The 23,161-nt window shown below is 37.4% G+C and overlaps 1 protein-coding gene across 2 annotated transcripts in view; it reads left to right on the top strand.

Annotated features, from left to right (window-relative positions):
* The window catches only part of mgmt.L (O-6-methylguanine-DNA methyltransferase L homeolog), a 291,396-nt gene that overhangs the window by 173,857 nt on the left and 94,378 nt on the right, over positions 1-23,161 (top strand). For both annotated transcript variants that reach the window (NM_001368113.1, XM_041568329.1), the window contains one exon: positions 20,610-20,770. In NM_001368113.1, coding sequence (NP_001355042.1) covers positions 20,610-20,770 — 161 coding nt within the window. The remainder of the gene's footprint in view (positions 1-20,609; positions 20,771-23,161) is intronic.

Below are 23,161 nucleotides of genomic sequence, written 5' to 3'. Positions count from 1 at the left end.
AGATGAATTAGAACTCGCTCAAATAACTGATTCCAGTACAAATACAATCTAACAAAATAACTGCCTTTTGCACAAATTCTGCATGTAGAGAGACAGGATTCCTGGTGATTTTAAGAGAGTGAGCTCTAATACATCTTCTAGAGAAAACGAGCCCCCCTATATGATATATTGGATCATTCATCTGACACCCAAGTCCTGAATGAAGACAGAATGAGGAGAAACAGGTGCTGAGAGAGGAGTAGTGAAGATAAACTTGATTATTTCAGAAATGGTTCTGAATTTTTAATTGTAGAAAGATTCTTATTTCAGTATGCTGACACTAATACTAAATTTTCATTTTAGTTCCCCTTTTAAGAATACAATTTTTAACTGAAGTTCGTTGTTGCGATACTCTGTTATTATCTTCTCTACCTGAGATGTTTGAATCAGGCCACAGTGGGAACCCTTGAGCTCCCATCTGGTTAAGAGGTGGCAGTGCCTCCAGGGTCACAATTTTCACAGTCAGCACCCTCACCTCCAAAATACTTTAATGTGATGCACGTCCAACGGTTTCCAACCTCAATCCGTTCATCGAACCAAATGTAGTAATAGACGGCACCAGTCATCGATTTGTTATCTTAAAATGCCTTTATTGGGACATAGGCTCTGACCCCAAACACCCGGTAACGTTTCAGACCACTCACGGTCTTTCTCAAGCCCTCCAGGTTCCCCACAGTGTCCAGCATCAATACAACCCTCAGTTCGAAATAAGAAGCAAGAAGCTATACTGAAGTATAAGGAGTGAGTGTTAAAGGATACCTTTAATGAATGGAATTTCTGCACAACTGACTGCTGAGACATTTGTGGGCCTGCAGCTGTGGTGCAAGTAAATGACCCCTAACATGATGCTAGCATTTGCATATCGTCCACATAAGGACATCATGGGTTTTTTCAGCCTTTGCCATTATCTTCTGAAATAGTCTGGGTATTGTAGGAGCCACGTCTAAACAGCTGAACATATCTGGTTCCATTCAGCATTCTACACATGCCCTTTGTGACTCTTCATAATGCAAGATTTCAGATTCATTTGTATCTGGTGTCACTTTATCATCTCACATATGGAATTAGAAGTGATACAAGACTAGCTGGAACATTTGTTTAGACTCTATAGTGTAAGGGCTAATGGGACATTTGCTCTAAATATCACTCTGCTAAAATGTATAGGGTAGGCCGCATATGTTAGCATAGTCCTGGATATTACTTCAACCATTGTTTTGTCCTTGCTTCTCTGTTTTTCCCACTAGCTCTTTTCTTACTTGTGTGGTATACCAATTTGCCTTACAATCTAGTATGTCTCTCCCACCCTCATACCTCCTCGATAATTTCACTTTTTCTGCTCATGCTTTAAAAATATTTTGCCATCTCATTTTCTTGATTTGCTCAATGTTAAACTCTCCCTCCTCGAGTAAACTCACAACTCTCATGTTTGCTTACTTATGAAAAAACTCAAATGTTAAAAACTCAAATTAATGCAATCGGGGAAAACTGAAATACTCTAATTGATTGAGTTATCGTCGAAAAAACCTTGAATAGTTTGAATTATTTTCGTGTGAAAAGAAAATCATGGAGGCTAAAAACATCTTCAAATGGTTCAAGGGACCTCTGACATTGACTTCTACAATACCTCGACAAGTTTTAGCTGCAGTATTTCCAGATTCAATTCCTTTGTAGCTTTGGGGCATAATAAATCTCGAAAAGTTTGAGGTTTTTTTTGTATCCGCCAAAAATTTTTTTTACTGAAACTTACTCTCAAAAAACTAGATTTTTTTTTTTTAGGAAAAACACAACTCGACCTTTGTTAAATAACTCCCCATATAAACCCAACAGGCTGGTTTTGATTTGTAAAAGGTATATCTTAGTTTGGGTCAAGTATTGGATACGTACTGTTTTATTATTACAGAGAAAAAGGAACTAATTTTTTCATAATTTGAATTATTTGGATAAAATAGAGTCCATGGGAGACGGCCTTTTCTCAATTTGTAGCTTTCTGGATAATGGGTTTCTGGATAACAGATATCATACCTGTACTATGCTCTTTGCTGTTATCAAAAGGGGTTATTAATATCCATAACTGTATAAGTATAAAATTATATGATACATATTATTCTTTGGAAGATGGTGGATAGGGAAGACTTCCAGTATGTGCTTTAATTATGCAGATGTTCTCACAGACTGACATTTATACCCTATACAGTGGCAGTGGGTGGCTCTAACTTTGGGATATTAGTCACTACCTTCGGCTGAAAACTGCCCGGGTTTATTTGTCTCTCTATGTCTTTACTAAAGAGGGGAGAAAAAAGCATGCCCACCACTTACAAACCAATGCTTTTACTATTTTAGTTTGTGAACAAATGCACCAATTTGCCCAGCAGCTAAATGATTAATATTTTATGGCATTTTAAGTGGTTCTCACTATTGCTATGGATGGCTGCAACAACTAACCCTTTATTCCAATGTAAAAGCTCAATTGTGATTTCTCAGTGCCTCGTTCCTTTTTTTAACCCCTTCTCTTCTTTCTGGAAAGAGGGTTCCAATTTGAAAATGAATACACAAACCCTAACAAATAATCCCTAATAAATGTATTATTTACTACACTAAATAAATACACCCACTCTTCAGTTGTGTATCATGTACATGAAAGATTAATATCTTCACTTGCCTGGAGGACCAGTTGTATAATGTGGTGCAATACAGCAGTTTACCCTCTGCCAGTAATAGATGGCATATACTGATCAGAATATAAATACCACCAAAAACAATTCAATCTCACTGTTTTGCTGCACTTTCTTTGTTCATAGAAATAATGGCTGTACCTTTTTAAGGGCCACACGTGGATATTCAAACTGCACTGACCTATCGGACCTCATATCATTTGTAGTAACTGTGGGCTTTTGCAGTTACATTGTTATGTATAACTAGTACACTTACAGAATTGACTCTGTTTTGACTGTTTTAATGTGGGGTGATGGGTGAATTTCCGCATTTGCCGCCAGCGAATAAATTCACAAAATTGCAGTGAAAATCCGCTGCTGCAAAAACATTTTGATGCGCCTATTGACTTTAATGCATTTGGATAAAAATGGCGTGCATATAAAAAAAATGTCGCAGGTGTAAAAATAATAAATAAATAATATTGACGCAAATTTTTCGCCGTTCAGTGAATTTCGCTGTAAATTCTCAATTTTTTTTGACAAAGCAAAATGGGACAAATTCGCCCATCACTAGTGATGGCTCTATGCATTGTTAAAGGGTAAATGAATTGCTTTGGGTTGACACACAAGCATAGGCAATCATGCAATTTGCTACAGAAATTCACTAAGTAGTATGACAAATGCATGCCACGTTCTTCATTACTGGAGATAAAACTATATGAATTATAGGTAGTGACGGGCGAATTTATTCGCCAGGTGCGAATTCGCGGCGAATTTGCGTGAAACGCCCGCGAAAATTCGGTGGCAAAAATTTGCCAGCGTCAAAAAAAAAATTTAATAAATAAATTGGTGGCACCGTTTTCACAAATTCGCGAATTTTGTGGCGAAGCAAAACGGCGCAAATTCGCCAATCACTAATTATAGGAACATGTCAGTATCAATTTAATTGCCCATTTGTCAGGTGATGCAAAGAGTCTGTCAAGACCTAAAATATAATTTTTGTGTGTCCTGTCTTGCCTTGTTTGGAGGTACAAAGATGTGACGTTGGTATTGTTCAGTGAAGATTGGGTGGTGGTGGTGGTGGTCGCTGTATGTGCACCCATGAGTTCACGTGGGGTCTGCATTGTTCAATTTTGTATTTAATAATATTTTATCGTTAAGCAAAGGGAGTAGCTCTAATTGCCACGCTGGCAATAAAGCCATTGTAAATGCCACTACCTTCTGTCGGTTTCAGGTTATTAGTAAGACCTGAGGCAATGGACGGTTGACAGTTGCTCCTACTGACTTCTATAGGACCTCAACAACTTTTACCAGGAAAAGCTTTATATTTGAGGGTTTCTATGGTTTTTACACTTAATAAATCTCGGATTTTTTGAGCTGTTAAAAATAAATTAGAAAAAACACACATTTTAAGAGATTTGTTGAAAAAAACTAAATTTGATTGTTAGTAGATGTGCCCCTAAGTGTCACATTATGGCCACCTGCACCGGGTGCTTCCTTCTGATGAGAATGGCTTAGCATTTGGGAGGGAGATAATAAAAAATATATATATGTAGATATATCCCCCAACTTGAGTGTTATCTCTAGTAGCTTTTAATAGTACAGACAAGGGGAACTAATGGTGCAATAAATAAAAAATAAACATGAGGAGGCCCATTTATCCGAATTTATCTCATTATTTTCTGAAAAGTTCTCCGACCAAATCCGCACAGGTTTTTTCCCCTTTATTTATCAATACATTTTCCCGAAATTTTCCTGAGCGGGAAAAAACACCATAAATTTGTGGAAAACTTGGATTGTACGAATTTTTCGGACTTTCCGTGCAAAACTCCTACTTTTTCGTTTTTTTTGTCTGAAAACCACAAAATCTTCGCATTATTGCATGAAACCCAACGCAGATCAATGTAGCTTCGGGATTTCTCCCTTTGACTTATATGCAACCTTGAATTCAGACTTTTCCCATCCTTGGGGCATAATAAATCCTGATCCTGATGTGAGGGGTTTTTTTTTCACTAAAATTTCGGAATCTGTAGTAAATAAACACATTTTGGCATTGGACTCTAATAAATAACCCCACAGAGTTACAACTATTAGTTGCTAGGTGGTATGAAATGCAGTAGACTCTATACTGTAAGGCTTACAATATTGATTGGTCAATGAAATGGTGACGGCTCAAGACTCACCCACCGCATCAATCTCTCCAATTAGCTCTATGAGCTCCGTTTGCTCAGCCACCAGCGTTCCAACTGTGATAGATCCAAAGAAGTAGTTCAGGCGGCACTCCGGATAAATATAAAGAGGTTTATTGTATCATGGGTAACAATATCGCCTTACGCATTTTGGGAAAGCATTCCCTTAATCATAGATGTCTATGATTAAGGGAAAGCTTTCCCGAAACGCGTAAGGTGATATTGTTACAACATTGGTTGCCTAACTTACAGACACAAATAAAGGAAAATCCTATCAGAGATTGATGGATGGCATTCCAGGGACAGCATAAGAGAAAGTTTTAGGCAGGGAGATGGTACTTAATGTATAGAGTGATATGGAGATGAGATGAATGAAGGAGATGAGCAAGGACATATGAAGATTTAGTGAGGTACAAAGGGCATTTAAAGTTAAGATACATTCCCTTTGCTTGATGGGAAACCACATCAAACTGTGGAAGGTAGGTTCTCTCTAGGCTTAGCGCATGATTATTCTTCTGCAAAAGAGATATTGAAGTGGAAGAACAATAGAGGCCCATGTAGCAAACTTTGAGGCAGTGATTTGGGAAGAATGGAAGAAGAGAACCAAGAGGCAGAGTGATCATGGATACCAAGAAAATAGAGAATTTTCACTTAAATCTCAATAACTAACAAACATGTGAGCTATATTTTGGAATAGTTGATTATACTAGCTCAGCTTACGCAGTGAATTAATACAGCCTGGCCTTATACAACGTGGATGCTGCCAAAAAATTCTCCTTTCACAGTATGTAAATCATCAGAAGGAGGAGAACTCAATAAGGTACACAAGTGAATAAAATTGCTAGAATGAAATTGAATCAAAATACAAGAGTATTCTTTGCTGAAAAATGAATTGGATTTGAAAACAAATCTCCACCAGGGTAAAGAGACATGATTTGCTCTAACAGACATGTATAACTTTTTGATTTATCCTTGTTCTTTTCTGTGACTATAATGCTGGTAATGTTAAATTTATACATGAAATTTGAACATCTGACTTTATTAGATGCAGGATAAAAATATTGTTTATTTTATTTCTTTCTTTTTTTTTTTTTTTCTTTGCCGTCGCTGTGCAATGCCATTTTTAAATTATACATGATGATGCTATGCAAACTAACAACAAAATGTCAATATTCAGCCTCCAATTACTCCACATCGGTAGTAAATATCAGCAAGTACAGGCTAAATAATATTGGAGGTGACAGGTAACCAGTAATAAAATACAGCTTTTCTTTTGTCAAGTGACTGTCCAAGGCTTGGCCACTTCAGATTATACACAGCCTTGTCAAGCCTGCCTTGCTGGGGATGTTGACAGCTATGTACACGTTTTTACCTCATATGTTATTAAAAATGAAAAGTGTTCCACCTTATTATTACTGAAAAATGTCATGTTGAGCAGGTAGGAATGAAGCAAAAAGATACCGAAGAGGAAAGTAAATGACTTGTATAGCTTCCCGTTAACATGTTGTTATACTGCTGTTTGGACTATCATTTGTTACAACTTGATCAACAAGAAGTAAAATCAGCATACAAACCTGGCAACGGTTGTCAAAATTTGTTAGTCTAGAGGCATGATGCATCCCCCGTTGCTGTAGAAGTTCCAGGGAACCTCTTACTGTGGAAAAGATTCCAGTGAAATAATAGCCCTGCTGCCAATCTGATACTAAAGATGCACTCAAATCGCATTAAGGGGCAGATTTATCAAGGGTCAAATTGAAAATGTAAATTTTTTTCTGGCCAAAACTGTCAAATTCGACTAGAGAATTGTTAAAATTAGATTTTTTTTTAAAATTTGAATTTGATTTTTGAAATTTATCATACACTGGCCCTTTAAGAATTTGAATTTGACTATTTGCCACCTTAAACTTGCCAGATTGCTGTTTTAGCCTATGGAAGACATCCTAGGATAGGATCGAGTTGTTTGCAGCCCTCTTGACATTCAATTTTTTTTCAAGGAATTTTTTTTCGAATTTGATTCGAATTTGCGGCTCGATCCTATTCACCCGATTTTGAAAAATTAGATTTTTATAATAAATTGCAATTGGTCAAATTTCAAGTTTATGGGATTTTAAAATAACTCCCATCAACTCGAAATTCGACTCTTGATAAATCTGCCCCTAAATGTTCTGTTGGCCCAATCTTATTTAAACGGGTAGCAAAAACTACAAAATGGTTCATCTTGCAGGAAATGCCCCAACACTCTCTCCTTGATTCAACTCCATCTTGCAGGAAATGCCCTATTGAAACACTTGCTCCTTGATTTAACTACAGTAAGATGCATTCACATTGTGGTACATGTTCTAATGCACTGTATGGTCTGTTGGTCCATCCTTTCAGCAGAAAAATCTTCCAAGATTCACGCATGTTTCCATTGCTTTTCAATGCAGTTGCTTTTTTAACATTGTTCAATAAGTCTCTTTTTGGATGGCTTAACCAGCCAATTTGGTATTATGAGAACATGCTAAGGTGAATCCATATTGTTGTACATGTTCCACTCAATCATTTTCCCTTTCTGAAGAACCACAGTCAGTCTGGTAGCACAGGAACCAGTTAACATGCTTTTTAAATGGAACCAACCATCTGCTCTTTTACCGAAACCCAGGGCCGGATTTACATAGAGGGCGCCCCTAGGCCCACTGCCGTTCGTCGCCCGTCCCATCCCCTCTATTCGTGCAAATTTTCATCATCAATGTGGAAATTAAAAAAATGATTGTATCTCCAGCGCATCCCCAGTGTTTTTGAACCAATGTGGGTGTGGTTGGGCAGCATGCTGCCCCCCTGAAATCCTGCCGCCCTAGGCCCGGGCCTAGGTGGCCTTTCCACAAATTCGGGCCTGCCGAAACCACCATCAAGTCTGGTAGTAGAAGATCCTGCAACATTGTTTTTAGATTGCAGAAAATGTGTGCCATATTCGCTTCTAGCCAACAGTTACTCAAAAGTATGGTAACCTATTGGTACTTACTTACCTTCAAAAAATGTTTCTTATTGAACCCTAGTGATTATGGTAAGGAAAGTCACATTTTTGAAGATGTTAACTGGGGGTGCTCCAATCCAATTACTGATCCACCATTGAACACTAAACCAACTGCCAAACTGAATCTGAACCCTAATTTGGCCATTTTAATCTGAATTTATTTGTCAACAAAAGGTCCTTATAATCAGATGTTGAGAGCTTAAAGTTAAAGCTTTTGGATTATGGTTGACTGACCCTTATGATTGAGCTGAATTTAAATCCTAGTAAAAGTACAAGGATTTGGTCAAACCCTGAACCAAATCATGTATTTGGTGCATTCGTTATTGTTTTACCCACTCCAGGGGTATCCTGGTCATGCCCATGGCCCCTCCTCATTCTGCCCCTACCCCACCCTCTTCCATGCTTTCTGCTCCGCTGCTTTGAATGATATCAGAGAATGATAATAATTCTATTCACTTCAATGGGGTGGGTGGCTTAGGTTTTGGGTGCAAATATCTGTCAGTAGGAGACAGTCCTTTTACTGCTGGAGAGGGAAACTTAAATTATGGACACTCCTGACAAAAAGAGGACAGTTGACAGTTACTAACCTGATGAATTATGAATGGCCTCTTGTCGAGCTTTAATGTTGATTATAAAGTAATAGGTAATGACCTGCAATTGTGTTTAATTGTAATGGAAGCTGTTAACAAACAGGCCTAGACATATGAGTCTCATTAAAGAGACTCAATGTATACATTCTTTAAATAGAATAGCTAGCGGCAGGGGCAATGCTGTGCTGTGCACCATGTACCGGATACAGAATCAAAATGCAGAGCTCAGTGTCAGAAGACACAAGTAAGTCCCATCCTTACTACTTGCCATAGGGCAGAAGGTAAGTACTGGGGCATGCTGCAGCCTGCATCCCCCATGTTACTTAAAGTGGTAAAGGGGCAGAAAAGGGATACCCTTGTGCCTCTTCCCACCCATCATAAATACGGCACTGATACATCCAGGCAACACTGTATTCATGGAGGTGGCTGCAGGTCTTTGTGTTCATTTTTAGAGCAATTCTGCTAGTGTGGAAAGCAGGGTGCAAAACATGGGAACTGCAGTTCAGCCTAAAAAGACTTCAACAAAAAAGGGTTTCACATACTGGAAATTGTGCTTAATAAAGGGGAAATACCTATTATGACATGATAAACTTGGTGGCCGGCCATGCTAAGGTCAACCTGTAATATTTGTATTGCTCAAATAGATTTTATACTATACACAAATTCTGGTAAAACTAGTCCACTCTCTTTTTTTAGGTAATTTTAACACCACGTGAGGGCTACACATGGTAATGGATAATTTGCCAATACATTTTTGGATGCTTAGCCAAAGCTAAAATTACATGGTGAACCAGTGTCATCATCTTAAAAGTCAAGGGGAAAAAAGCATTATCTAAAAAATTTAAATGTTAAAATGTTTAAAGTAATTTGCAGTTTGCAGTGTGTCTTTTGTGGGGAGATGACCTCTTTTGTGCCTCAGAGCTAAAACTGGCAGAGTCTCTGCCTTATCCTGTATCTGCGGCAGCATAGGCCTACCTTTTAATTTCGTATCTTATTTAAAACTGACTTCATTCGGGCTGTTTCCAGACAATACCTATCTCTCTCCTCATTAACCACTAACCCAGAAACAATCTACTCAATGATTCTATTCCTAGAGAAAATGTACTTGTTTCCTTTTAAAGCAATTAAACTCTTTGTTCATTGCTGTGGAACACAACATCGCAATACAATTATTTGAACTCTTGATTTTCTACATTTGCCTTGTTAATACCTTGGCTGTTGTCACAACATGCAAAAGATCTTTATTCCAGATTGCCTGTTGGGGCCAGGCTGATACGGGATGCCGGCGTTTTTATGAATTTCACTCTCAAGTAGTCATTTTTGTAAATAATTAGCTTCAGTGAAAAAATAAGTTGGCATATTGTATGCATCTAATGTTGCAAATGTACACACAGCAAACTTTCTATTAATCAACAGTCAAGCAATGTACGTTGGGTCTCATACATAATGAATTGTGTTTAAATCTCATGGGTTTCATTGATAGAAAAATAAGAGAAAACACGAGTGCAGTAAGCTTTTGAATAAAATTTAACTAGATTGCTCTGCATCCTGTAATTGTTTTGGAATCACTGGGGAGCGGATAATTTATCTGCAGTTTGGGTTTTTTTGTCTTCATCTATCACACAGGGAAGGCTGTTTTAATGATATGTTAAGGTGTTGATAAAAAGTGACTCTTATAATTTCTACATTGTTGACTGTAATATGTTGTCTGGAAATGTTATTAATAAAACATGTTAAATAGAAGCAAATGAAGAAGCTCAAATTGGGAAGCTGCAGATTTATATTGCTCTTCTCTATTACTCTTGAAAATCATGAAAATATGTATATTTAAGGCCTTGTTTGTATGTGTTATTTTTCTATATGAAGCAGAGTATTTTTTTTTAATTATAAAATACAGAGAGCTCAGTTAGGACCCCAATTATTTAATTTATTAGCGGCACTAATGGGTGCTCTTTCATTACACCAATTAACCTCATCCTGCCGAGGTGAAAAGGTTGAGGTACAGAAGTTATATTATCCTAAATAAATTGATGGTGTTCTTTCCCATTGTAACCCGCTTGAAATATGTCAGAAACATTTCTCTGTTGCATTGATTTTTCTGGGATCTTGAGGTTCTTTGGGGAATAGATTGTTTCCAGGGATAGGGCTGAGTTCAAGGTCTTGGTCAGCACATTAAAAAAAAAAATTCCATACATCATTTGTGGATCCCTCCTTGTTTTCCACAATCTGGCCACGGAGATAAGGTCAAGCTATACAGTAGGTCAAACTCACAGTCCTAAATGCTTCCTTGCATGAGTAGATCTTTATATCATGGTCTTCTTTGTGAGAATGTGCTACAGCTAACAGAGCTACAGTATGTAGGTATTCTTGTTTTGGGTAAGTGGAAAATATATTTATTGAATAAAACCTGAACTTAAAACCCAACCACAGCAGTTAAATTGCTATTACAGCTATTCTGGCTCTACATAGAGCTGTACAAATACTTTCTGCAGTCTATTCCCCATAGAGATCGTAATCTAGAACTTTTGGCTGGAAATGTAAATAATCAGAAAAAGGCGCAGAAAGTTAAAATTTTCAAATACAAAGCATGTCACTTCCCCTATGCAGAAATGCCAACTTAGATCTGAAGTTATACAGGTGCATCTTGGCCATGACTTTCCCATTCCCCTGTTATGCTACCTGTTCCATCGTTTGGGACGCATATCGGAAGACTTCAGGTGAAGTGCAATTCTATGCAATTCAATGGAGCAAGTAAGATAGTTTTCAGGTGTAAATTCCTTAGTGCAGCAGTTGGACCTGTTACTATGGGTGAACAGGGCATCAGGGCTTGAATCATGGTGACCCCTGAAAAATACTATTGAGTTGACATTAGTGATCAGACCCTAACCCGCTTACTCCCAACTAGAGTCCTGCACGGAATCAATTTCTAAGACCCTAGCCCGCAGCTTGCGACCCGAACCGCAACTCGTATATTTACCCACTCTGATCCGCTACCCGACCCGGACCCGCAACTGCCTTATCCACAACCCCCCGACCACCATCAAACAGGAAGTGATGTTGCTGTAAACCGGAAGTGACATCATCAAAAGTGGGAGGGGACAGAACATGTTTTGTAAAACTTTAAAAGGAGTAAAATATAGACAAGAGTACATAACATAAGAAATTTAGATGAGACTAGACCCGCATCTATACCCACCTGAAAATCCTCCCCTAGTTCCACAGGGTGCTCGTTTTTTTTGCGGGTACCGGACCCACTGCAGGAATCTACTCTTCTCTACTTATTCCTCAAAATCATACAGTAATGTACAATTTGTTGTGGAGGTTTCGGCAAAATCATGGATGCATATATCCCTAGAGAAAGCTAGTTGTTGGTCAAGTCATTGGAGTCAAGTCCAAGGCAATCTAGGTTTTATTCCATTTTTACTAGGCAAGTAATAAAGTTAGAACATGAAAGATAAAGAACTTTCACTCTTGTCATAGGGCTGGTGTAAGTGCCTAAAAGTAAATTAGATCCTTGACACCCTGAAATGCTCCTGTGCTTCTTCAAATGTAAGTAGATCTTCCCTGAAGTAATATGTCACTTTTGGTGTGACAGCCACATGCGCAGGGCATATACACAAGGCACCTACACCGCCACGGTACATACATTACTTGGCATCTGCTTGCTGCTGGCATAAGAGACATGGACGCATGATGAATGATTTAAAAATATCACCCACAAGAGGTATGGAATGCATTTCTTTCAGCAATAAGAGTAATGTTTGGGTTTAATTATCATTTAATTTCCCTCTGGCTTAGGCACATATGGTTAGATTGTAAGCTCTATGTGACATACCAGAATCATAAACCAGAGCAATTCATAATAAGAATAATAAGCATTGAGCTTGGATCTGTCTTAAATATAAGCAAAATTGTGTAATAAAGGACTCACTACGCAGTGGATAATGGGACTTAGATTACTTACACATGCCATTAATTTGCACATACTTACATGGATGCCTGACCTTAAAGAGGCAGCATGCTAACAGTCTGAATGCTAGATAAAAGAATAGTGGGGAAATGCAATTAAAGTTTGAAATGGAAAAACTGCATAAATATGAATCAACATTTGCATTTTGTAATGTAATATTCTTTATTAGACAGTTATTACAATTTTACTTATGGATAGCACATTTGTTAAGACTTGCCTATAGGTGGCGTATTTTTTAGGGAAAAATTTTTTTATTCAATACACTGCAAACTATGTAATGTCTATTTTTCTATTAACAGACGTGATGCTAAATACTTGTATAGGTTCCCAAAGTCTATATTAAATTCATACAAAGAAAAAATTGTGCGCACAATGGAATCATTTGAAAATAAAGTGAGTGGAGGTACAAAATGAGCCAGAGTGGTACTAACCAAACCAAATCAACCTATAATTGCACCAGTTGCTAGAATTGTGACATTGTAAGTTTGACTCCAACATAGTTGTTGGAACATTGTATAAATTGGTTGGAAACAACAAGATTTATTTCTTGTGCCTCAGCCAGACAGGCAGTTTTATATTAGCTAATGCAGTTCTTCTATGCTCAGGGACTGGTGAGAGGGAGTTGTTCACTTGGCTAAGTCACAGAGAGAATTAGGAAAGACTTATTGGGTTTCTATGCCAGTTCCTGTAGCCTTTTCCATTTTCTAAGATTGTTGTTCCACGGACAATAAGGTGTCAGTTCTATTTATTGTGTTGCAAACAGCATGCCTACATCACCAGGTCAGATTGGCAGTGCTACTGTATATGTAACTTTATTAGACTAGGTGTGGAATAGAGGAACATATACTTCTATTTCTGTAACAATGATCTCCTAAAGTCTATGGGGCTTGTTTACTAAGCCAATTGCATTGCCCAGATGATCAGGTCATCAAAATGTTTGTGGAACCAGGAGGTGCAGCTATGATTCCGGGATTATTAAATAGCACCATCATCCATTATAACTCACAGAAAAATATAATATAACATCATTTTGGGGGCAACCAAACTTAGCCAGATCTTATCAGACCTTTGCTTTCAAACAGGTAACAGTAAATTCTCCTTGCTGATTAGTAGTGATGGGCGAATAAATTCGGCAGACACGGATTTGCGGGGAATTTCCCCGTTTCGCTGCAAAGCAAATTAATTCACGAAACTGTGTGCGTCAATTCGCCAGCAAAAAATCAGATGCGGCAAAAAAAAAATATTTGGACGCCCATTGACTTTAATGCATTTGGACCAAATAGTCGCGCGTATAGAAATTGTCGCTCGTGTCAAAATTATTTTGATGCTCAATGACTTCAATGCGTTTCGTGAAACTGCACAGATTAGCCCATCGACCCTTACTAGTCCTGCTGAAAACTTTTATTATAGTAACCCCAAAATCATTAAAGGAGAACTAACACCTCCATAATGGGAAGTCCCCACTGGCCCCCCTCCGTTTGCCCCCTCCCTGCACCCCCCTGCACAGTCTTACCCCAGAATTGTGTGACAGCAACATGCAGAGTGAGTGTAGTGAAGCTCACAGGCGCCATCTTCTTCTCTTTGGTAATCTTCGTGAAGTGAGCACCGTAATGGCTCATGCGCAGTTGGAGCAATTTTCTGGTTCGCGACAGCTGCACATGCGCCGCAAGAGACGGAAATTGCCGAAGGGGTGGAAGAAGACGACTGAAGATTACTGCAGAGAAGAAGATGGTGCCCGTGAGCTCCGCTGCGCTTTCTCTGTATGTGCGGTCACTATTTCAAGAGGGGACAGAGTTTGCGGGGGATTTAGTTTTCCTTTAAAAAAAACAACTTATTTTACAGTCCCATCCAGTCAATCCTCTAACTGATCTGCAAACTCCTCTTCATGCAAAATCCTGAATATATTAATAATTCAATATTACTATGTAAAGAGTTATACTCTGAAACCTTCCCAATTGGCAACTGCTAAAAAATGTTAATGACTACATGTTCTGTAAATAAAATAAGCAATGATCTTTTTCTGTCTGGAGACTGCTCCTTGAGTGAGCGGCAGGGTGAAAAAAATGTATAATGGAAATAAGTTGAAAAAATTATTTGGTAAATATCCAGGGTGAGTTTTACTTATATATTATATAGATAAAGGCAGTGATGCAAAAGGCAAAAATCATGGTGCTGCAGTTTGAGAGAATGTTTTGAAACCAGTCAATTTTATTTTCAAGAATGACCTCATTAAGAAAAAAATGCTACTCAAGTTCCAAGCCTAAAGGTGTATGGTATGTTTCATGGGTTTTTTCTGGCTGCTATGTTGTGTTCTGTTGGTTGAGAGTCAGCTTGCCTCAGATGCCAATATTTAATATTCTGGAATAATATTTGTCTATTCATACTGTACAGTATCTTTATTTTTGGGAAATGTTTTTTTATGTGAAAAATCACCTTTGTGTTCTACATCCATAGATAGAGCTCACTTATGCATATTTTAATTGTAATACAGAGTACAGTTTATTGGTAACCAATGTATGTTTAAATTTCCAGTATTTTTGTAAATATTTTAATTCTTAAAGAAACATATTTATTTTTAAATAGACACTTTGCAGTTGACCCTCAAAAGGTTGATGCTGAACAGGTTGAAAGAAATATTGTGTAACTTTTCACTTCCTACGTGATTTTAAGGAAAATATTGGTTATTCTAACACACATGTTTTTGTTTTTTCCTAATATTTCCTCAATTTTCTACATCCTGACAGTTTGCTAAAAACAACAAACAAGGGAATAATGTTTGGCTTCTTGATGTTATTTTAGACATGTGCGTGGTTCAGTAAAGTTTTTCTTCCCGCTTAATTTAATCCCTTTCGCTGATGTGTCCCTCTTTGTAATTCCTAATATCTGGGAACCTGTACATATGGGATCTAATGTTTAGGACCTTGGATTTTCTAGATTTCTAGAGATTTTTGCCTTAAGGCTAAAAAACATACATGCCTTTGATAAACCCAATATGGTTGTGCCACCAACATGGATTTATGAAACTTAGTTAGGATGCATGGTTCAATAATGTTTTTTCACTCCTTATTTTTATCCCTTCACTGTTGTGTCCCTCTTTTTAATTTCTTTTATCTGGGAGCCCATACGGATGTGATCTATTTTTTGGAACGCTTAGAACCTTGAATTTTCCAGATTTTTTCCATAATTTGTATCACCATACCTTAAGGCTAAAAAACATACATAACTTTGATAAACCCAATATGGTTTTGCCACCAACATAGATTAATGAAGCTTAGTTAGGATCAAGTACACTGTACTATTTTATTATTACAAAGAAGTGGACTCTGTTGAAGATGGCCTTCCCATACTTTGGACTTTCTGGATATCAGGTTTCCAGATAAGACTAAAAGGCACAAATCTGCATAATTGTAAAATGTAGCCATTATTATAGTGAAGGGACAGAGGTTAAACATTTTCAAAAACAACAAGCATTAGATGTAGTAGTAGTAAGACTAATAATTGTGTTCTATCTTTTTATCAATTTACCAGGGGTTATGATCATTGATCCTTAATTAACTTTATTCTTTGCAAATGCTCTTATCCAAGGCAAAACGAGATTACAAGGCTTACCTAAGGTCCAAAGAATCAACAGAAATCAAAAAAGTGTTCTATGAATGACTGTCCTTTTCATGCCATGCCTACGTATACATTTTCTGTAATTTAGTTGCAAATGAGAGGCTGCTATGTGATCTAAGAAACAGTAAAATTGAGTAAGCCTTTATGTCCCTATAGACGGCAACCATTCTGAGAAATGTTAGCAGCCATGTTGTACAACACCAGATCAGTTTCAATATATGATGAGTTTTCTTGGTGATGACATTAAGAGGGTAATACTATAAACTCAGATAAAATCTCTAGTTGGGGTCACAGTGAGACCTTATCCTAGAACTTCCCAAAATGCCACTTTAAGTTTATGGAATCCAGCCAGAAAAATTCTTTACAGATGATTAGTTACAGAATAAACTATTGTTGGAGAGAAACTTTGAATTTTTCTTTAAGTTTTTCCTTCCATTAATTATCCCCTGCTGAGGGTGAAGTCAGTAGACTACTGCAATATTAGATGTAATTTTCTGTACAACACACACCAGTCCATTGTACGAGTAGCATGCTTCTTGGCATATGGAAAAGCTTTCAACAGTTACTTTTATAAGGTTAAATACTTTTAGATAAACACCAATAACCATTTGTCAAAAAGTTTTTGCTAAAATTAATTTTTGTTCATAGTTTAATTCAAGGTCTTTTTTATTTAATGCTTACACAAATGATGACTTACAGACTGTGCTCAAGTCATAAGTATAGAAAGATGCCTTACCAGAGGATAAATGGTTTACAGCAGGCATTTTATTGCATAACTGGACACAGCTCATGGGACATAGTTCAGGTGTAGATTTCTCATATTCTGGGAGACCAGTGTCACTGTACAGACAAGCAAACTTTTTGAGAAAATAAGAAATTCAGGGGAGTCTAGAAAGGGCCCTCGCCCATTCAAACCGATGACGTTCTTATCAGCCCTAGAATTCTTCAGAATCACTAATGTTATCTTGAGTTCCAGACGGAACCTGCAAAATTAAAATAGGCTGATTATAATAATTAAAGATGGTTCCAATCTATATAACATTTGACCCACAACAGCAGGCTATGTACAGAAAATAAGCGCATGTTGGATTTTGAATGGAAAAAGGCTGGTTCAAATTACAAGTTGGCAGTCCAATAGGAAAAAGTACCCTTTATCATTTTGCATGTATACCCCAATAGTATAAGGGTATGCAAAGAGCAATCAGCCATGTCTCATAGCCCTTTAATATTTTTTTAGGGTGAATTCCATGTCATTTTAGCTCCTGCACTTAAGGCTTTACAGACAAATACAGCATCACTTTGGCTTCCCATGAACCCAGAAGGACATACAGTAGAAGCCAATTCCTTTCAATGGGAATTTAGATTGATTCTGGGCATGAAATTCACTTTTTTTCCTCAGTGTTTGCTTCACTCTAAAACTATTTGCACCCCACATGCTCCACTGTATGTGGCCAGATGTATGCACTTACATATCAATTAGAATGGAAAAAAAAAGTTTTGTGCATGCTTGCATTAGCTAATGAACAAACTAATTAAGCAGTTGTTTCACAACAGCATCTGTTTGCTTAGCAATAACTTTATTGCCAGCAGTTACAACTACTTACAGACGCCAAGGACTTGGGTTAACAATAGATGCTTCTTGATCAAGAAGTCTACTAACCACAATATGTTTATCTATCTTCTATCCATCTACCCTTTTCTGTCTCTCTGCAGATGGAGCTTAAGTTATGGCTAAGCTAAAAAAAAAACTATTTTTGTGATCATCGTTGGTGGATCAATTTATTTTAAATCTTCAAACTTGTGAGAACTGTTACAGAAATCTGAGATGTCTACATATAGCCTTAGATTTTGTAGCTGGGACACTACATTGGTTATTTTTCCCAATGTTTGGAGAAGATTAACTTAAGGAGGGCTAGATACAGTGCTTGAGAGACAAAAAGGGTGTAGAGCAAAAGTGTGGGGCCATGATTCTCCGAACCCTATATTAAAATACTTTCCTCACTTTATCAGTTGCACCTATACAAGCATACTATCTACCTGTGCTCATAAAACAGTGTATCTGAAATATTTTAATACTTCTATCCCTGGGTAGGTTTTGAAACGCTTTTGTAAAAGTGATTTTTGGTGCTGACCCTTGTTTAGATTACCTAAATCCTTTCCAAGTTACTAGGGATATCGCAGAACAAATAAAGTTTGAAATAAGCACCTAGCATACACTTGAGAACCCATGTCTACTGAACAAGAACAGCAATATACCAATTCTATAAGGTGGCCTGGTGATTCCAGAAAATTAATGTCACTTGGATGTTGCTTTCCTTCCACTTGGGTCTGTCCACAATATTTAATTGGTGCTGACGCACCATTTCTTTCTGAATACTGATCAGCATAGTCATAACAGGATCAATATAGTTTTGAGCCAAAGAACTGGTGTCGTTAGTACAAGAGGCCTATGCCAAATGTTTATTTATTTGAGGCTATTTTTCATTTCCATGTAATTCTTGTGTGTATCTACAGGACATAGAGTTGCCCTTAAAATGTTTTTACTGCATTTCATATGCTTAGTGATGGGTAAATCTGACCTTTTTGGCTTCGCTGTAAATTCACAAAACAGTGAAAAATTCATCAAATGAAGTCAATGGGTGACCATTTTTTTTGACGAGCAACACTTTTTTCAGTCATTGGAGTTTATGGGGCAAATTTACTAAAGGGCAAAGTGACTAACGCGGATGAAAAAAATCGCCAGCATGACATCATTTCAGGTACTTCGCTGATTTACTAATGGTCGCTGGCATAACTTCGCTAGTGAAGGAGATAGACTCTAGTGGTACTTCGCTCCCTAACACCTGGATTTTACTGAACGTTACCTCTTGTGCCAGACTTGCCTTTGTCACCTCAGACCAGGCGAAGTGCAATAGAGTAGATAGGAGTGCCTCAAAAAATAGTTGAACATTTTTCTAATTCCCAAAAACGCTAGCGTCTTTTCCTTTTTCAGGGTGATAGGCTGAAAAATAGCGTACATTTTGGCACATAAACTATACACTGGGATCACGTGTAGGGCAATATAACAACTTTTTTTTATTTTATTAAGGTTTCCCGGACTTGTGTAGTGTAATGTATTTGCTACAACATATACGTCCATTGAACTTTAACTTCCCGGCCGTATGCAAATTAGCCAACGCTAGCGCAACTTGGCTTTGCTTGGCGCAGTAATGCTAGCGCAACTTCGCCAGCATTCGGCGCTCTGGCTGCTACTTCGGATTTTAGTGAATTAGCTTTGTCCTGGTGAATCTACGCCTGGCGAAGTGTTGAGCTCTGAGCGAAGCCGTCACTGTCGAATTTTCGAAGGTTAGTGAATTAGCCCCTATGGGTGTTAAATTAATTCGCTCACCACTACATGTAAAATTAGAATTAATAATATTATTCTTTTAAAAAATAATTTTTTACAGAGGACTGTTACTATTTCCTTCATTTATTTCTGGTCTGAAATAGCCAGTTTGTTAATGTTCGATATATCATTTTAAAGGCCAAACATATTTGCAAATCTGTCGCAGCACAAATATTTTGGGAACTAATTCTCTGTAGTCGTTGCCAATTAAATATGTTAATAAAGCTGGATCTTCCCTTCATAGTGGCAGCTTGGCCAAAAACTAAACCTCTCTGGACTTCAGACTTCTGTCTGCACATAGAGAGAAGGAAAATCATGAATACCAAATAAAGTCACAAAGTAATGCTGCAAAGTCATTTTATTACTATTGCCTTTAGCATGCAAACCTCTGAATTAGTGCAGGGCACTTATTAATAAATGTCAAACTTAACAAGCCCTTCTCAGCATGTAATGTTTTTATTTTATTCATTTGCATATTTTCCTGTAATAAATATAATATAGGACTGCAGTGGCAACTTTTCATCCTGATTACCCCTCAGAGCTTAAATACACATTCCCACTCAATATACTTGCAATTTGATGCATGCTAAGCTTTTACCTCCACTTTTCTTTGCCCCCTCATTGTTCTCATTTTATCGTAGAGTGGGGAATGGCAGAAAAAGTGAAATACTATTGATTTAAGTGAGTCCAGTTTATGTGCATTAAAGGTGGGCTACATGCACTCATAACGGAACCTGCTTTGTTTTTTTGGGTGGTGAATGTTTGGTGCATGGCAAATGCAGAAGACAAATACATACAGCCAACTTCTGAATATCCATGTATAGCTTTTTCCATGCTCCGTACCTCCAGCTCCCATATAAAGAATAGCCACTCTACATTTGGGCAACTGCTGAATACCTGTGAGTACATAGCCTTAGGATGAGAACCTCCTAACAAGCTTGTATTCCGCCTAAGCTCAACTCTGGGGTATCAAGGAGTTTCCACTTCTAATATGGTATAAACATAGAATAGAATTTCTTTATCAGTACCTGTAGTCTTTTTGTATCATCATCAAACTTTAGACACCCATGAGTCAATCTTATTTTTGATTAATTTATGAATAGTTTATGACAATGAAGAAATGCATATAATATGTTAAACTTCTCTCTCTGTTGTAGAGCTCAAGGTGCCTCCGTATCGTTTGAGCTTGTTGAAGGTCCTCAGGAAATGATTCCACCGCTAAAACAGTGCACAGCTTGGCTAAAGTCCTACTTTTGTGATCCGCAGTTGACAGAAAAACTCCCCATTCCTGAGTTCCACCATCCGCTGTTCATCAAGGGTAATTAATATGCTTTAATATTTGTTTATACTCTGACAATAACTTATTCAATAGTCTTAAATGACACTGCATGACATACCCTATTGATATATATGATATTGCTTTTACAGATAAGTGCACAAGCTGATTTATTTACAGGGGTCTATATTATCTCTATCCCAAGTGCTTTTGTTAGTTTTGGCAAGGACTATTTTAATTCTTGGCTCAAGACATTAAAATTATGCTGCTCAACTTTTGACTGGTGCCGGGGGGACCGGGTTTGAAAAAAAAAAAAGGCAGATCTGATTGGCAGTTAAAATGTCAATGAGTTTATTGTTCACAGTATCCCATTCCTGTCTGAAGTAATGGTCTATCCTTAGATTTAAGCCAATGGGCGGGCATTTTTTTTCCATTGTCATATGACAAATGAGCTTACTAATAGACAATTATATAGTTTTATAAACACAGTTGGTGAGAGTAACATCACATAAGGTAGCTGTGGTATAGCCCCTGAAAACAGATTAATGTTCACCATCCAGTAATTATTGGAGATATTCTACACATTGTTAAAAAGAAAAGACCAGAACATTCGCTGTAAGTAACCTAAGATAACAGATTGCCTTAATTTGCGGTCTTACACTTTGATTTAGTGCTATACATTGTTTGTATTCTAATGAAACTGAAAATATGATGTTTGTTTATGTTTTATGTACGTGTCACAGTGCCGATGATAAATACCCAGTTCCCATATGGATAGTTATAGAAGCGGAACAGAGAATTAGTCTCGCATTTGATTGCTGTTTACTGTGGAATAAACTGACCTACAGTAACATCATGAAGGAGTGAGATGCAGTGCAGAATTCTGCCCATGGTGAATGTTTGGGGTAGGGTGGGATTAAATAAAAATGCAAGTGGCACAACTGCAGAGTTGGCTGAAGAGTTAATAGACCCCAAGCAAAATGTGCCCATATAATTACACTACCCTCTTGAGCTCATTGCCCCATTTATTTCAGATAATGCCACTTAGCTACATACCATGGTTGGTTTGCAAATCTGAAGAGGTTGTATGTATGTAAATGGGGATGCACAGAAGATCTCATTTGTTTGTAAAGTAGCCATGGCTGAAGATCCATGCGGTTGTGTTAAATAAAGGGAAATATTGATGCTATTCATTAAAGGACATATAAAAGTCTTTTTTCACTACAGGGTGCCAAAATTCTAGGCACCTCCCAGTGAAATGGATTGTTATTGCTTTCACTGTTATGGGAAATTCCTGTTAGCACATGTGCAGTAGAGTAACCCCAGCACAATTTACTCAACTGTGAATGTGAGAAAGAAAAAACACAGAAGGAACGAAGACCTTAAGGTAAGAAGATGAACTCATTGCTTAGATTGTTTTGCATTTTTCTCTTGCCGAGGGAAAACTTATTTCACTGGGCGTGCCTAGCATTTTTACACCTTACCAGTGAAATGTACCTTACTTTTCCTGCAAGTGTATTGCATCCAAATATGCTCCTTATACTTCTTCATTGTTGCTCTGAGTGCTATTTGTCCACCCCATCTCGCATCATTAAGTGCAGATGTATCGAATGAGGCTGGGGAACAATGGTAACTCCAGGGTTCCTTCAGCAGGTTGTGGAAGTAATATAGACACCTAACATAAAAAAAGCTTGGATACTCAGTTTTAGATTCCGAGCCATAGGTTTTAAATCCCTACCCTAAAAGCACTTAATAGGGATATATTAGAATCTTCATATGTGTTATATTAGGAATAACTCGGATACCGTAAACTGTGCTAATTCCTAAAAGCTACTACACCATTGGTGGTTTCCAGAAATGGCTTTCACAAAAAAAAATCAGCTTATGTTTAGGGTATTTGATACATACAAAATTACCGTGCACCCCTCCATTTGCAGCAGCCTTGGAGTGCGGCTACTCATTGGAAAGTGTATATATATATATATATATATATATATATATATATATATATATATATATATATATATATCCTGATATATAATAGAATGATCCTTGAAAATAAGAATAATAGGATTAATTATACTTTGCACATTGAAAATGCATGAAAAAAATAAACAATTTTTTTTTATCCAAATGGGCACCACAAATCTCAATCAATTGCCTTTTAAAATACTCCATAGATTCCTCCGTAGAACAATATAAATGCATCTCCTAACCATATTTGACAGCTTGAATTGAGTTGCTCTAAATCACATAAATAAATGTTTTACGCCATGAAAAGATCTTTCTATTTCATTGTAATGTTCACTAAATTCTTGGATGTGAAGGCCAAGTACCTGCAAAATGTTAAGCTGTTAAACTGCAACGCCACATAGAGCTCTGACAGCCTCCATCAGGTCTACCTTCTCTGCTGTGAACAGAGTGGAAATAGAT

Source organism: Xenopus laevis, chromosome 7L, assembly GCF_017654675.1.
Source record: "Xenopus laevis strain J_2021 chromosome 7L, Xenopus_laevis_v10.1, whole genome shotgun sequence".
Taxonomy (NCBI): Eukaryota; Metazoa; Chordata; class Amphibia; order Anura; family Pipidae; genus Xenopus; species Xenopus laevis.
The sequence above is the reverse complement of the archived record's forward strand: the minus strand, read 5'-3'. Positions and strand labels throughout refer to the sequence as shown.